At 41.9% G+C, this 14,857-nt stretch overlaps 2 protein-coding genes across 5 annotated transcripts in view; one reads left to right on the top strand and one right to left on the bottom strand.

Annotated features, from left to right (window-relative positions):
- ryr3 (ryanodine receptor 3) overlaps positions 1-7,650 on the top strand; it is a 106,171-nt gene extending 98,521 nt beyond the window's left edge. For all 4 annotated transcript variants that reach the window (XM_047574441.1, XM_047574444.1, XM_047574442.1 and 1 more), the window contains 7 exons: positions 188-334; positions 1,364-1,498; positions 1,935-2,091; positions 2,214-2,278; positions 4,325-4,425; positions 4,518-4,569; positions 6,572-7,650. In XM_047574441.1, the coding sequence (XP_047430397.1) occupies positions 188-334; positions 1,364-1,498; positions 1,935-2,091; positions 2,214-2,278; positions 4,325-4,425; positions 4,518-4,569; positions 6,572-6,667 (753 nt within the window). In that variant the 3' untranslated portion in view covers positions 6,668-7,650. The remainder of the gene's footprint in view (positions 1-187; positions 335-1,363; positions 1,499-1,934; positions 2,092-2,213; positions 2,279-4,324; positions 4,426-4,517; positions 4,570-6,571) is intronic.
- The window catches only part of aven (apoptosis, caspase activation inhibitor), a 32,522-nt gene continuing 25,165 nt past the window's right edge, over positions 7,501-14,857 (bottom strand). Inside the window, exons 3-6 of the mRNA XM_047574446.1 lie at positions 11,121-11,191; positions 9,572-9,667; positions 8,869-9,184; positions 7,501-8,001 (exon numbers count right to left, since the gene is read on the bottom strand). Coding sequence (XP_047430402.1) covers positions 7,868-8,001; positions 8,869-9,184; positions 9,572-9,667; positions 11,121-11,191 — 617 coding nt within the window. The 3' untranslated portion in view covers positions 7,501-7,867. The remainder of the gene's footprint in view (positions 8,002-8,868; positions 9,185-9,571; positions 9,668-11,120; positions 11,192-14,857) is intronic.

The following is a 14,857-nucleotide window of genomic DNA, read 5'->3' on the forward strand; positions in this document are numbered from 1 at the left end:
GCTTCATGTGTTACAGGCTAAAAGGACATTATGAAGATGTACAGTGGTTTACGTCCGTTAATTAAGTTCTCGTCTAACCCGTTTAAAAATTAAATGTGCATCAGAGCTTATTAAAATGTCGACCCTGACTTGTTTGAGCATCACGGTGACACTAAATGATGTAAATGTTCACTTTCCCTTCCTCCAGAACTTCCTGTATCTGATCTGGTACACCACCATGTCCATCTTCGGCCACTTCAACAACTTCTTCTTCGCCGCTCACCTGCTGGACATCGCCATGGGCTTCAAGACCCTGCGCACCATCCTGTCGTCCGTCACCCACAACGGAAAGCAGGCGAGTAGTTCCCCCAGCAGAGGGAGCCGCAGCACAGATAAAAAACAGACGCACAACCTTCCATTTCCTGCCTACGTCCGCACAGTTTTATAATGTTATTTATAATACAATGAGGTTTATTACAGATTTTATAAAGTTGAATTAACTCTTGCGTTCCTGTAAATAATCTGCATCTAGTGGCAGATCATAGTAATAATAACCAGCAGCGTGATTCATCCTGAACATAATCAAATCAAGGCATTAAAAGGGTAAAGCCTCAGGATACAAACAAGACGTCCAGACTCACCAGCTCATGTGATGTTGAGCCACGAGGGAAAAATTAATGGAATCAAGTGGTTTTTATTTTTGTAGATTCTGCTTCATTCGTATATATTTTTTTCCTTTTCATAATATGTCAGGGTCTAAGCCAGAGGAACGGGAAGGACAAATGAGTTACACAGCTGTTGGAGAGATTGTAGAGACTTGTTCATAAAAGTAAATTTAAACACATAAATAGTTGAATTCCAAAGCTAAAAATATTGGATAAAAGAGTGAATGAATAAACTGTTGAAATGACTAAAAGGTTGAAAGAACTCACAGTGAATGAATTAAAACTAGAGTTTACACTCGAGTTACTTCTTCTGTGGTATAAATAAAACGTAGTTAAAGGTATGAAAAAAAAAAAGAAGCTTAAAATCAGTTCAGGTGAATTGTCATCCGGTGCGATGGTGTCAAAGGCTCCTTCACAGCTGCTGATTTAGACTATTAGCTCAGTTGTTTAAAATTCAGCTCGGATAATAAGGAGGCATTGACGAGGAGGAATATTTGCAGGGGCGCTAATTGTATTTCCTGCTCTGCTGAATGCGTTCGAGGTCTGAATGCTGATGAACGCGGCCACAAAGGTGCGGGTTCGGCCTTGGGAGTCGTTCTTTTGTGCTCCTTTCTTTTTCCCTCGAAGCATTGTCGTATCGATTCACTTCCGAGGCGCACGCCGCTGCTGCTGTTTGTTAGGGATGAATGGAAATAATGGCTCCTCTCTCCGAAAAACAGCTCGTGCTGACGGTGGGTCTGCTGGCCGTGGTCGTCTATCTCTACACCGTGGTGGCCTTCAACTTCTTCAGGAAGTTCTACAACAAGAGCGAGGACGAAGACGAGCCCGACATGAAGTGCGACGATATGATGACAGTACGTGACACCTTCTGTTCTATGAGAGAGAAACGGCTGGAAATTAATATATATATATATATATTTTTTCCTTTTGTTAATGGGAAAAATAGACTGTTGGCGAGGGCAAATATTTGAAGCTGAAAAAAGATTCCTCAGGCTTTTATTCCGTAGTGGTTGGTTGGAACATTTTAACCTGCCGGCCTTGGTTGAGGTATGAAAGAAGGAAGTGAGTATTGTCTCCGTCTCCGCTGCCTCTAAATAGAAAAAAAACTCTTATGCACGAGGTCTAGTTATTCTCTTTTACACGACACATCCTTTACTTCCAAAGACTTTGTGAATACTTTCCCGACTACCTGCTCGTGCAAAACTTGCAGCAGCAGCATCGTGGACTAAATGAACTACTGAGTGTAACCCAGCCGTCTCCTCTCTCCTCTCTCCTCTCTCCTCTCTGCAGTGCTACTTGTTCCACATGTACGTGGGCGTGAGGGCTGGAGGAGGCATCGGAGACGAGCTGGAGGACCCAGCTGGAGATCCCTACGAACTCTACCGCATCCTGTTCGACATCACCTTCTTCTTCTTCGTCATCGTCATCCTGCTGGCCATCATTCAGGGCACGTTTATATATTTGTTTATTTATTTATGTATCTCACCTCGGAGCCTAAAATCTCCTCTGCATAATATCCTGTTGGCCGCGCTCAGGGCTCCTCTGACAGACTGTTTCAACTTCCTCCAGGTTTGATCATCGACGCCTTCGGTGAACTGAGAGACCAGCAGGAGCAGGTCAAGGAGGACATGGAGGTGAGACTAAGGATCCACAACCTAAGACTTAAACCCGCCCAGTTTCATTTCCTGTGTGTATAATGTCTTTAAAAACTCTTTGCTGAAGCTACTTTCCAGACTGTATTTGTCATCCAAATACTAGTAATAGTTTGAATTATTAGACATGAGCAGATGAAGCTTTGTGATGTTTCTGGGGCGAAAAGATTGTGAAGTGTCAAAGCCTCAAAGACACAAAGACGCACTCAGACATCAGTGGTCATCTGCCATTATGGTGCGTTCAAGTTCAAAATTGCAACTCGGAACCCGTAAATTCCGACTTCTGAGTACAACTGGAACGAGTCAGATTTTCTACTCAGAAAGTCGTAGAATCTGAGTAGAAGAAGTTGAGTTTCCAAGATGGCCGCCCTGTGTGTAAATAGTAATTAAAAGCTCCTGTAATATTCCGTTTATTAGCTCTTCTAATTAGTTTTTGCTGCATTAAATCAGTCGTACAGACAGTATTTTTCCACATACATATGTTGAAATGCTGTTACAGTGTAATTTAAGTTTTTCATGTGTTATATGGGAACTACAAACCCATGTCGCGCTAACAACGGCTTAAGACAATAGCCTGGTAAAACCAAAACGGAGGGAAACACCATGGTGGCAAACTGTGATTAATAGTGCATTTTTTTCCACATTTAAATTAAACAATCAAATTTCTTGTAGATTTCATCACTGTAAATAATTCTAGTTAAAAACTCATGAGTTGGCTCAATTTATTTGTTTGATTGATAATTTATGGAACTTAAATAGTCTAGTTTAACATTATAGCAACAATATCAGTTAATATGAAGAATTTTTTTTGGATGGGGCCATCTACTTTTCTGACTTCTGTAACTAAAACTCAGGTGTGACGTCAGGTAAATGGGTCCACGTTGATTTCCAGTTCCAACACAAACAAACAACAATCATAAAGTCAGTCTATTAGTGAAATTACTCGTAAAACTTTTGAATTTGTTGCCAGACTTCAGAGCCTCAGTGTTTAACGACCCATTTCTGTTAATTATGCAATTATGTGTAATTCTTATATGTAAAATAAACAACTGCCAGAAGATTGTAGCTGTGGGTGATGTACTTCATACAAATCAGGAGTATCAGGAGAGTCAAGAGTATGATGCACAGGATTTTATTCAAGCCGCCCAGATAAAACTGTCACCAACAAAAACAGAACAACATCTCCTCTTAAAGAAGAATATAATGAGTGTGGCCTTGAAGTGTGGACTCTCGGCTCTAATTTGGGTGCGTTCACATCCTAAACAGAGGAAGCGTTTAGTAATTACAGGCCTTTAATTGACAGCAACCTTCTTTCTGAAGGAACCAAATATAATTGGACAATTGAATCAGAACCAGAGTTTGTATCTGGAAACAGCTGCTGTGAAACTATGCTGTATGTTTAAAGGAGCGTTCAGTGGGAGTGAAACAAACATGAAAATGAATCTGTTCTGATACAACAGACCTGAATTTAAGCTTAAGTTTATAATCTAATGGTTATAGTATTCAGGATTGGTATAACATAACAAAGAGCCCTATTCCCACTTTTCTTTTGTTTTCACTGGTGTACCTAATAAACTGGCCAATAAGTGTAAACGTCATGTGATATTAGCATTTTCTCCTAACATGTGAAATAATAGTATATTATATGTAGGGCAAGGATTTCACGATACGATACGTATCACGATACGATTATTGCGGTATTATGATATGGTGATATATTGCAATATTCTACGTAGTTCACTGAGAAACTTTAAATACAACTTAAAATACACCTTGTATATATCTACATCAGATGACAGTGACTCAGAACTTTTACTTTCAAAATCGATATCGTATCGGAAGAAAAAGTATCGTGATATATTGCTATATCGATATTTTTTCCCACTTTTTTTTTTATAAATAGGAACCAATCAAAAATAAGTTCTTTGTTTATATTATGTAATAGATTTTGTGTTTAGATTTTAGTCGTATGACAATAATCAGCAGATTAATCGACATCCGTCGTCACCCTTCTCACTCCCCTTTCAGACCAAATGCTTCATCTGTGGCATCGGCAACGACTACTTCGACCGGACGCCTCACGGGTTTGAAACCCACACCTTACAAGAGCACAACCTCGCCAACTACCTGTGAGTGAAGCAGCAAATACTAAAACTTTAAGACTAATAAAATAAGTGTTTTTTGTTTTTTTTCTGATTTCCACTGTGAACATTTCCCACAGGTTCTTCCTGATGTACCTGATTAACAAGGATGAGACTGAGCACACGGGCCAGGTACGTGGCCGGACTCGCTGCTGTCACTGATCAGTCTTATTAAAACAAAATAGACACAGGAAGGTTACAGGATGCGGGAGGGTTTACTTGTGCAACATCTCAACCCACTTGATTTGTTGCGTAAGTAGCAGGAGGAAGAAGAGATGCGTGGGTTTTGATATTAACTGCTTCTTGTCGTGCACCTGAGATTCAAGTAGTTTTTTTTTATATGATCCACATTGTTCTCATGCCTCTAATTGCGACAAAAGGAAGCTTGTCGTAGTTCCTTCAAGCTGCAAACAACCAACTTGAGCTACTTGTAGGGAACTGGTAATAAAAAGCGATTCATATTTTAGTTTATTTTTAATCATAAACCTTTTTATGAGGAGGAGTGTGGACTACTACGCTGATCCAAGTCAGTTGTACACAGCATTGTGCCAACTCAATATCCTGCACAATTCAAGGTCTTATTCCAATTAGCTGCTCTGTCAAAGTGTCTATTTTCTTCTATGGCAGCTCAGGGGTAAAGTAGCATTAACTGGGTTATTATTTAAGGACGTGTTTTAATTTAGGCTGCCACAAGTGATTGTTTTTTCAATCGGTTATCTCGAGTAGTCATTTCATCCTTTAATTTACCACCAGATTACAAATACATAAAAACTTCCACTCATTTGAATATTTGTCTCATAACAACGTATTTGAATCAGGAAAGCATTTCAGACTTTTACCTCATTACTCTTCATTGCAAAAACAGAAGAGTTCTTCAGCGTTGGCCCAATGACACTATATTCTGTTATTAATTAGCGTACACAGCTCTCAGTAGGATTTCATTTAAATGAGTTGTACATATTGCAAATGCAGCTGTATTATTCATCTGCTTAAACCTGCTCGTGAAGTTAATGGAAACCCACATTGTTTTGTTGTATAGGTAAATGTGAGCAGAAACAGACTGGTTTGTAAAAGCACTGCCATGCTCATTTTATTTCACATTCAGTCCAGTTTGATCTCAAGGGCCGGACCAGTAACATTATAACATAATCACCTATAAGTAATGACAACACCACATTTTTCCCTTCGTTTCACTTCAAAGACGTGGATTATCTTTCATCAACAACCTGAAATTTCTTAAGAAAAATCTACATCTACATGCTCAAAACTTGACTTTCTGAACATGGTCCTTGTCCCAGTTTACAAGCAGCGGAAAAAATCCAATAACTGACAGGAACATGTCTTCCTCCTCCTCCGCACTAGGTGGCGATATGTGTCTTTTCGGCTGGTTAATACCATGTTAATACGGTCCCCTTTCTAATAAACAACTGGAGTCTTTCATGCGACAGCCCGGCATTTCAAACAACAACAACCAGATGGATAATAATTCAGCTTTTTTAACGTAATGTGTCGCTACTTCTGGTGCAGATAAGATGGCGCTGTCCCTCAGGTGGTTCTTCTACCGGCTCCGTTTACCTTCTTCTTCTGCGACCCTCTTTCTTAGATGTTTTTGTTCTAGGGTCATACACCAACGCAGCGGGTTGTGGAGCATGTGCACACATGCTGTCCAGTTAAAGTCTGATTAAGGCGTATACATGTAGGAGAAAATCTGTTTCCAATCACATGATCTGGGTTTCTTAGTTGGATAAGGAGAACTCCGATACTAGTCTGAATACCGCGTTTATGCAATTAAGTTGTCCGGTTAAAGTCGGATTAAGGCAATAATTCACGCACATGTTTACGTACAAGTAGATCAGTGGCGACCCCTAGTGGAAACATTTCAGATAAGTGCAAATTTTATTGAAAAATTGCTCTTAAGCTAAATATAATTTTTACACTTTGCAAATTCATCCCGTGGACCAGATAAGACCCTGTATCGGCCCAGGTTTGACACCTATAGAAGCAGCAGGCCACATAATTCAATGTAAACATAAAAGTATTTCTGTAACTATGTGTTCATTTATGTTGCTTAAGGCACTAAACAAGCTTTGAGTGATGAAGTGAAATGACTGTTTCCCTTCCTCCTCGTCTCCAGGAGTCCTACGTGTGGAAAATGTACCAGGAGAGATGCTGGGACTTCTTCCCCACCGGAGACTGCTTCCGTAAACAATACGAGGACCTGCTGGGTTAACAGGGCGGCCAACGCCCCTCCCTACTTTCCTACCTACTGGAGACACTGAACTGGACTTCCTCCTGATAACAGACCTGAACACGAATACACAAACACACATACAAATATTAAGAGGAAAAAACAAAACAAAAAAAACTCAACATTTTGAATTCAGACTTGACGACTGGACGGTTCGAGCATTCAAGTCTTTGAAAGTCTTCACCTGCCACGACGCCTCTTTTTATGCAAACTCTTCTTTTGGTTCTGATTCACATTGCCTTTTCACCTGCTTAACCCCAACCTGCTGCACAATCGTGTTGTGTTGTAGACATCTGAGACATGTGAAAGGGTTACAGCATGACAAATGAATGTCTGAATATGCACAATTTCTAGGTTAACGCCAGGATGTTAGCGTCACTTACTACCGAAACCCACTGAACGGACGTGTGCTGCTATTACTGTCGATCGAGATCGAGCTGAGACGAGTGAGACCTGATCTGCCTTTCTAAGCTGGTTCAGTTCTGCCTGATGAACTGAGGGGATGGTTCTTCCAGAAACGACTCACTTTAGATGTTTTACCAAGCGCCGACGTGCCTTACGAGAAACTATGCAAAAAAAAGCAATCATCATTTTTGTCCCTCTTGACACAAGCAGTGCTCTAGTTGTGGATTAGTTAGAAGCTAGGTTTGTGGCTTTAAAAGAAAAAAAAAAAGAGAGAGAAACATTTGTTGTATAAAATCTAGATAATCCTTGTGTAAATGTTGCTTAGTTTGGTTTTGTTCCTAAACTGTGGTGTCCTGCCCGCCTGCACCTCTTTCCACAGTAGAAGAACCACACACACACACACAACAGAGGAGAATAAAAAAAAAAAAGAACATTAGGATTTATTAACGACAAACTACTGCTATTGTATGGCCATTTGTATGTATGTAGTAGCTTTGGTAAACAAAACGCATTTCTTTTGAAGAGGGGGAGGAAATGAATAAAGTTATTCACGCAATAAACCAACTGTTGCGTCTGTCTGTGCGTCTGTCCGTCCCTCTGACGGAGACAGGCTGGCAGCGTCTCTGAAGTCGCGTTCAAGTCTCGTCTCAACGCCACTTAAAAACAAATCATCTCTTTGAGCTCCGGAGGGGTGGAAAGATGAGAGCATGGCGTGAAGCAGTAGAAACATCAGACGGTTGCATCTTCTCGTCCTCGTGTGCGTTTAATCGAGTCTTTTCAGGAGATCATGCTGTCGAGCCAGTCCTCCAGGTCCTCCTCGGTGACCTCCTTTCTGACGGTCGAAGGCTTCGGAGGAGTGACGTCTTTGTCTTTCACCTCCTCCATCACCTCCTCCTTCGCTTCTTTGCACTCTGCAGATCGAGAGGAGTATGACATGTTTAGAGTCTTAACTTTGACAGTCAGGTATAATTTTCTCATTGCTGTAGTTGAAGGAAATGTTGGACTTTTTGAAGATTGCTTTGTATTTTTTGCTAGTTGTGCCTTTCTTGGATAGTTAGCTTAGCTTAGCATAAAGACTGCATTCAGTGGGAATGTAACTAAATCCCCCAACCAGTAGTTCAGAAACATGTATTTTAGATAATGATTAGTTTGTATGATACCAAAGTTTAAGGTTGTACACTGGTTATGGATGAGATCTGGGTAGTTGCCTGGCAACCAGTCAAAACCAAGTTACCCTCCAGCCTATTATAAAACCGCTGGAAAATATCATTCACCTTCCTAAAATAAAATAATAATAATAATAAAGTCATTTTTTTACGATGTTTTTTTTAATAATAAATGTCATATATTCAATATTTGCTTCAGTTTTTTTTTTTTTTTTTTTCAAAACCTTTTTTTTGGGCCATTATTTTATTTTAGGATGACGACATGTAAGTTTCATTTTTACACAACGTTTTGAATGAGCTTGGGTTGTTTTTGTGCTAAGCTAACTGCAGCATAAGGTTCATCATTCTCTTCGGCATCCATTCCTTCAACTAAGCAGAGATACACCAATCAGGCAAAACATTATGACCACCTTCCTAATATTGTGAAGGTCTCCTTTGTCATGCTGCCATCAAGGAGTGTCATTGTTATGGGGTGGGAGTGTCTGGTCTGGTTTCGCTGGGTGCTACATGTCTAAGTAACATCCACACGAATGAATTCTAGGTCTGTCAGTGGTTTTAATGTTATGGCTGATGTGTCTCCACCAACACACGGGGAGCAGTGACTGTATTCACCTTCCTGTGGAGCGTCTCTCTCCTCCTCTACGCCGACGACAGACTGACTTCCTGTCACTCCTGAGACTGGTTTCTGTAAACTGAGCAGCTGGTCCAGTTCATCGTCTCCATCGTCCACCGGAGGAACGGCGGCGGCGGCGGCGCCGGGGGAAACCTGCGGCTCGGAGCGCACCGGCGAGCCTCCGGCCGCCACGGGCGCGTTCTGGTTGGTGCTGAGGCTTTTGAAGGATGCGGGCGGAGGAACGATTTTGGACGTTTTTGGCACTTCCTGTTTCGGCACGAGGGTCACGGACGGGAGTTCTACTGGTGTCGACACCTGAAACAAAGATATTTTGAATATCTTCAAGCCAACAGCTGTTTAATAGCTTAAAATGAAGACGTGAGCAAACAAGTAAATCAGCTGCATTTCAAACTCATTTCTTTTAGTTTTTTTCAGAGATTATTTTTTTATTTAAACAGAAATAGCTTAAATCGTGATGGCTGCATTAAATATCGACTTCTTGTCTTTTCATGCCATACAGGACAGCTAAACAATGGCAAGGTAATTCAATTAAAGTCCTGAAGGCTGGTTATCTGGATTAGGATTAAGTCGAAATCGTCTTAGACTCAGATTGTTCTTAATCAGTCTGAAAATCTTATCTATAACGTTTTCCTGGTTCTTCAAAGGAAAGAAAACAAACTTTAATTTTCTCTGAGGTTGTACCTGAACCAGCTCGGCCTCCAGGTTGAGTCTCTGATGTAGAGGCACCTGCTGAAGAGTCTGGGCCAGAGCTGGGAGGTCCACAAACACCGCTGACTTCTGCACAGGAAAAAGAAAAGAGAGTGTTAACAGCAGGAAGGCTCCACAGCTGATGCAACAGAAATACTCTTCATCTTAAAAAAGTTTTAAGAGCAATACAAAAACAAATAAAAACAACAATAATCCTAAACTCAGTCAGAAGCAGAGCTGGACTGAATCTTGATAGAAGAGCTGTTGAAATCTTTTTCCCTTAAGCCCCTTTTACCCTTTTTTTTGCTGCTTTAATAGTTTGTATCTAAGACTACACACATCTCAGTCTTGAGGGCTACTGGGATGCTTTGGTGAACCACTAGAAACACACAAGTAGCCACTTGACGACTGAGATATCAAGTGTAAGTGTGGCCGTTGAGAGCGGCTGCTAGCAAGCTAACGTGCTCACAGCGTCTCATATGGTTTTAGCACGTAAACGTTTTCCTGATTTAGCTCCAACCTCGTCATCAAGAGCAGTCAAAGCTGAATTAAGATGAAAGCGTCGACCTCCAGGGCCGGAAAAGCCGGAAAACGCGTCATATGCAGTTCCTCAAATGGCCACTAGAGGTCCAGCTCCAAGAGTGAGTCAACCCCATTAGACCTGCATGTTAAAATGTTTTGGTACAAAAGGTATAAAAAGTTTTTATATCACACTAACAGTGTTTAAAGTAAAAAAACTAAATAAAATCCTGAGCCTGAACTTTTTTCCAGGGGGATCAATTTATACAAAAACAACTGTACATCATGTTCTAATTTGAAGATTGCAAAGTTTGCATGCTAACATTTAATACTGTTTATTATTATTATTATTATTATTATTATTATTACTGTTTTTAAGTCCTTTGTTTGCAGTTAGGACACTTTCTCCTAGCTTCATAAAACGCAGCTTCAATGACGCCTTCACGAAAACTCAAAAATTCTATATTCCAACTCGGAAATTTCTGATATCATAGTGTTCACGTTACAGGTGAACTCAGAGGAGAAAAAATAAGTTTGGTGTGTTGTCACCTTTTGCTGAAGATTAAAATATGTGCAGCAGCTGTTTATTTCTAATTTGGAATCAGTCATTTCTGATTTTAACAACACAGAGTTAGTTTTATCCCAAGTTGTCTTGAATGCAGCATCAGCTGCAGCTGGATCTCAACTAAGTTTTCCAAGACCCACCCCCGTCCTACTTCTGATTGGCTAATGGAGAGAGAAAGCTGCGTTACTCTCATTCCATCGGTAGACGAACTCGACTGACTGCTCCAACCTGACAATATCCCGCTTTCTTTCTTTGAGTGTCAGGTGTTGTCGTTGCAAACCTACATGTCACCAGCTCAAGCTCTTTGCCCATTATTGAAATATCTGGGAGTTAAGAGGAGTTAAGGGCTCTGTCAAGATGGCGACGTCCAGAGACTACGCACCGAGCATCAGAGCGACCTCCAGTCGATGCGACTCGTCCGCTGGGAATCATCCAATAACCACACAGACTTAGATTTACCTGACTGGCAGCGAACGGATCCATCTCCCAATCCTTTTCTTCGGAAAACCGGAAATGAGTGAAGGAATCCCCTGAGAAAAAGACACAGAAACAAGAGGTTAACATCATCTGCCCTAGTTTAGCTTCACGTCCTCTTCAGTTTATTCCTCCCTTCGATATCACAAATCAAACAGGCCGAGAGCTCTAGTGCTCACAAAGATGGCGGGAATGTTTTCTTCATTAGCTGCAGAAATGGATAAAGGTGAGAAAACAACATCGAACACGACATGAAAGCGGGGTCAGATGTGAAGCGGCACTCTCACAGCTCCTCGTGCTGCAGGAGCGAGTCCATGTGGACGGAATAACTGGATATTTTTAGGTAACACAATGATACAATGGCAGCGCTTTGAGGCGACAGTCAGACGCTCCTTTGTCGGAGGTGAAGAAGACGAGAAAACCTTCAAAAACAAGCGAGAGATACAACCGTCGATAAAACAAAGCAACCACAAGAAGAGCCGAGAAACGTCGATTCGTAACGTTTACCGCAACAAAGGACTCGAGTCCCGTTTAAAAGCTGCATCCAGGGTTAAGTAGCTTCTGGATCGAGTTCGTGTCTGAAAGGTGTGAAAGAAAAGAGAGAAACTCAGAGCACCAACTCAACAAGGAGAGGTTTTTTTTTATGTTAGATATAAGTCTGGAGATTATCAAGGACGGGGTGATGCTACAAGCAGTGAGGTGGCAACGATGGAGACTATGGATGAAAAGGCATCTGATAACAAACGGCTGCGTCAGTGTCGAGCCCTGATTCTTTATGCCTGAGAAATGTCAGCATTAGCATTAGCCAGAGTAAAGTCCTGTAATCGTTACAAGCTTAGCAAGAGCTGGGAGGACTATCGACTGTGCACATGGATCAGCCACAACATTACGACCACTGACAGGAGAAGTCGATGACATTGATCGTCTCGTGGCGATTCAGTGTTCGAGTGGGAAACTTTTGGAGCTGTCACTCATGTGGATGTTACAGACCAGACACCCCCGTAGTAATGACACACACTAGTAAACTAGTTTTGTACCAGGCTGTAATCATCGTTCATTTCTGCTCAATGGACGGGGATTGACTCGACGTTGGAGTGAGCCTCAAGTGGTCGTTTGAGGAACTGCAGTTCGTGGCATTTTTTTGTACAGTCACTTTTGTTCGCTTCACAGTTTTCTTCTCATTTTATCCCATGAAACTGTAAGAATAGAGTGAGTTACACCGTGGGGAGCATTAACTTTAAGACTGATGGGCAGACAGATAGAAGCTCCAGGAAGTTCAGAATGTTTTTGCTACCCTTTTGACATTTAATAAAAACCAAATGAATGATTAAAAAATAATCCGCAGCAAAGGGAAGTAAACACTAAATCCAGATCTAATTGTCTAACTGGACGGGATAGACCGCGGTCAGCGTGCCAGAAGCAGATGGGCGGTCAGTGGGAGATCTGACGGAGGAGCCGCAGTCAGTCGCAGCCTCTCACTTCGTTCCTCTGCCCTCTGTGCATTGTGCTGCAGACACTCGGGCTTCAGGTGCGACCATCAGCACCATCTGCGGTTGTCCTTGATTGCTCGGCTGTTTGAGAAGTGAAGGAGGTCAAAAGGGAGAAGCTGCAGGAGGCTTTTTTCATTTTTTTTTTCGTTTTTTTTTTTGTTGTCTTTGTTGTCTTCTCCCGAATCCCTGCTGCCAAAGAAGCAGAGGAAAGGATGACTTATGAATAGGAGTATTAGCGGGGTCCGTGGGGCGGGCGGATGAGAGGAGGACATGTCAGCTTTATGTGACGGCTGGGAGCGAGGGAGGGGGCCGTCAGATGCCTTCATGTGGCGCCACATAAGTGTCTGTTATCAGCTGATTTTGTGACACTGTGAGTGAGTTAAACCTGGATTGGGCGGACGTGAAATCGATGCGCGTCGCTGTTAGCATCTAAAGCAGATCATTTGCTAAGAATGTTCGGTGAAGACGTCAAGAAACAGGCGGATATTAAACAAACCTGGGGCCTGAAAGTAAAAAAAAAGTGGTGTAAAGTCACAATTAGTCAAGTAAATTCCTAATGCTCATTATTCTGTGTTTTTAGGTGTTGAAAATTAGCACGTCTGCTATATACACCCAAGCAAAACATCTGGTCTGTCCACTGGGACAGTGTCAGTGTATTTGTGATGTACTTATCAAATACAACATAAACATAAACATAAATCCTTCTCTAGTTGTTAGTCTTTAGCTGTTAGCTACAATTAAATCTGTCTTCTTCTAATACAAGAATGTTTTGGTTTTGTTCAAAATTCAGTTTTCTGAATGAGGTCGTTGTTATTTACATGCAACAGAGAAAATCCAATAACTGACGGGAACACGTCCTCCTCCTCCTCCACACTAGGGGGCGATACGTATCTTTACAGTAGGTTAATATGGCCTCCTTTCCAGTTCACCTATTACGTCATATAATAAACAACCGGAGTCGTTCATGAGTCAGACCGGCATTTCAAACGACAACAACCGCATGATGGATAATATTTGAGATTTTTTAATCTTATACGTGATGTGTGCGCTACTTATGGTGCAGGGAGATGGCGCTATCCCTGAGGTGGTTCATCTACCAGCTCTATTTACCTTCTTACGTGTTTCTTGGATGTTTTCGTTCCAGGGTCATACGCCAGCGCAGCGGTTGTGGAGCATGCGCACACTTGTGTCTAGTTTAACTCAGATTAAAGCGTATACATGATGGAGAAAATTACAACGGAAGTTGTCCAGTTTAAGTCGGATTAAGGCAATAATTCAGTTGTTTTTTTTTATGTAAACGTATTGACTCACATTTTAACTAAAGCTGAATGTGTTACAGTCATTTCTTCATGATTTGATTTCACGCGCACAGAAAAGATCCAGAGCCCCCTCGACTCCAACGGAAAACTCTTCCCTCATTTCGGCTGTAATTTGCGATTCATCACGAGGAGCAGGAAAGCCTGCATTATCATGTCATTCCAATGTTATTATATGTCCACTCCAGTGTTAATGGAACAGCTGCAGGAATCGTCCTGGGAGGGGGGGTGAGGGGGGAGGGGGGAGCTGCTTCATTCCTCTCACTCCTCTCTAAATGAAACGAATTTGTGTTAAACCAGTGTCGAGGTGAAATCATCCCTCGACTGAAACACTCTGGCCTCTCACTCGGCTTCCGGGCCTCTGCTCCTCTCTGTTTAATATCTTCCACCATCCTCCTCCTCCTCCTCCTCCTCCTCCTCCTCCTCCTGCTCCGTCTCCTCCAGTCCGACGCACAGAGCTGCTGACGGGGTTGAACTGTCTCCCTCCTACACCTCAGAGCCCAGTGTCCTCTCCTGATCAGTGTCCATGGAAATACCGTCGCCAGGTAGTTCAGCGGCTTTGACACAACCATGGCAACGGCTGCCAGCGAGGATGAGAGAGACTTCTATCAAACCTCCAGAAGACACAAAGGCAGAGGAGGAGGAGGAGGAGGAGGAGGAGGAGGAATGAAAGAGAAATCCAAACAGATCTGAGACACAGTTTTAAGAGCAGAGTTACCCCCTGTCCCATAGCTATAAGACAATATGTCCGTCCCTTAAAGTTTCTGATAAGTTTCTACACCCACAGATGCTTCACTTTTAACCCCAAATAGTTCCTCAGATCTGAAGACGATACTTAAATGAAACCAAGTCCAGACCTTTCTTTAATGTTCTTGTATATATTTTATAAATATATATAAATGACCTGAAGTGTTGG

The sequence above is a fragment of the Mugil cephalus genome, chromosome 21 (genome assembly GCF_022458985.1).
Source record: "Mugil cephalus isolate CIBA_MC_2020 chromosome 21, CIBA_Mcephalus_1.1, whole genome shotgun sequence".
Classification (NCBI taxonomy): Eukaryota; Metazoa; Chordata; class Actinopteri; order Mugiliformes; family Mugilidae; genus Mugil; species Mugil cephalus.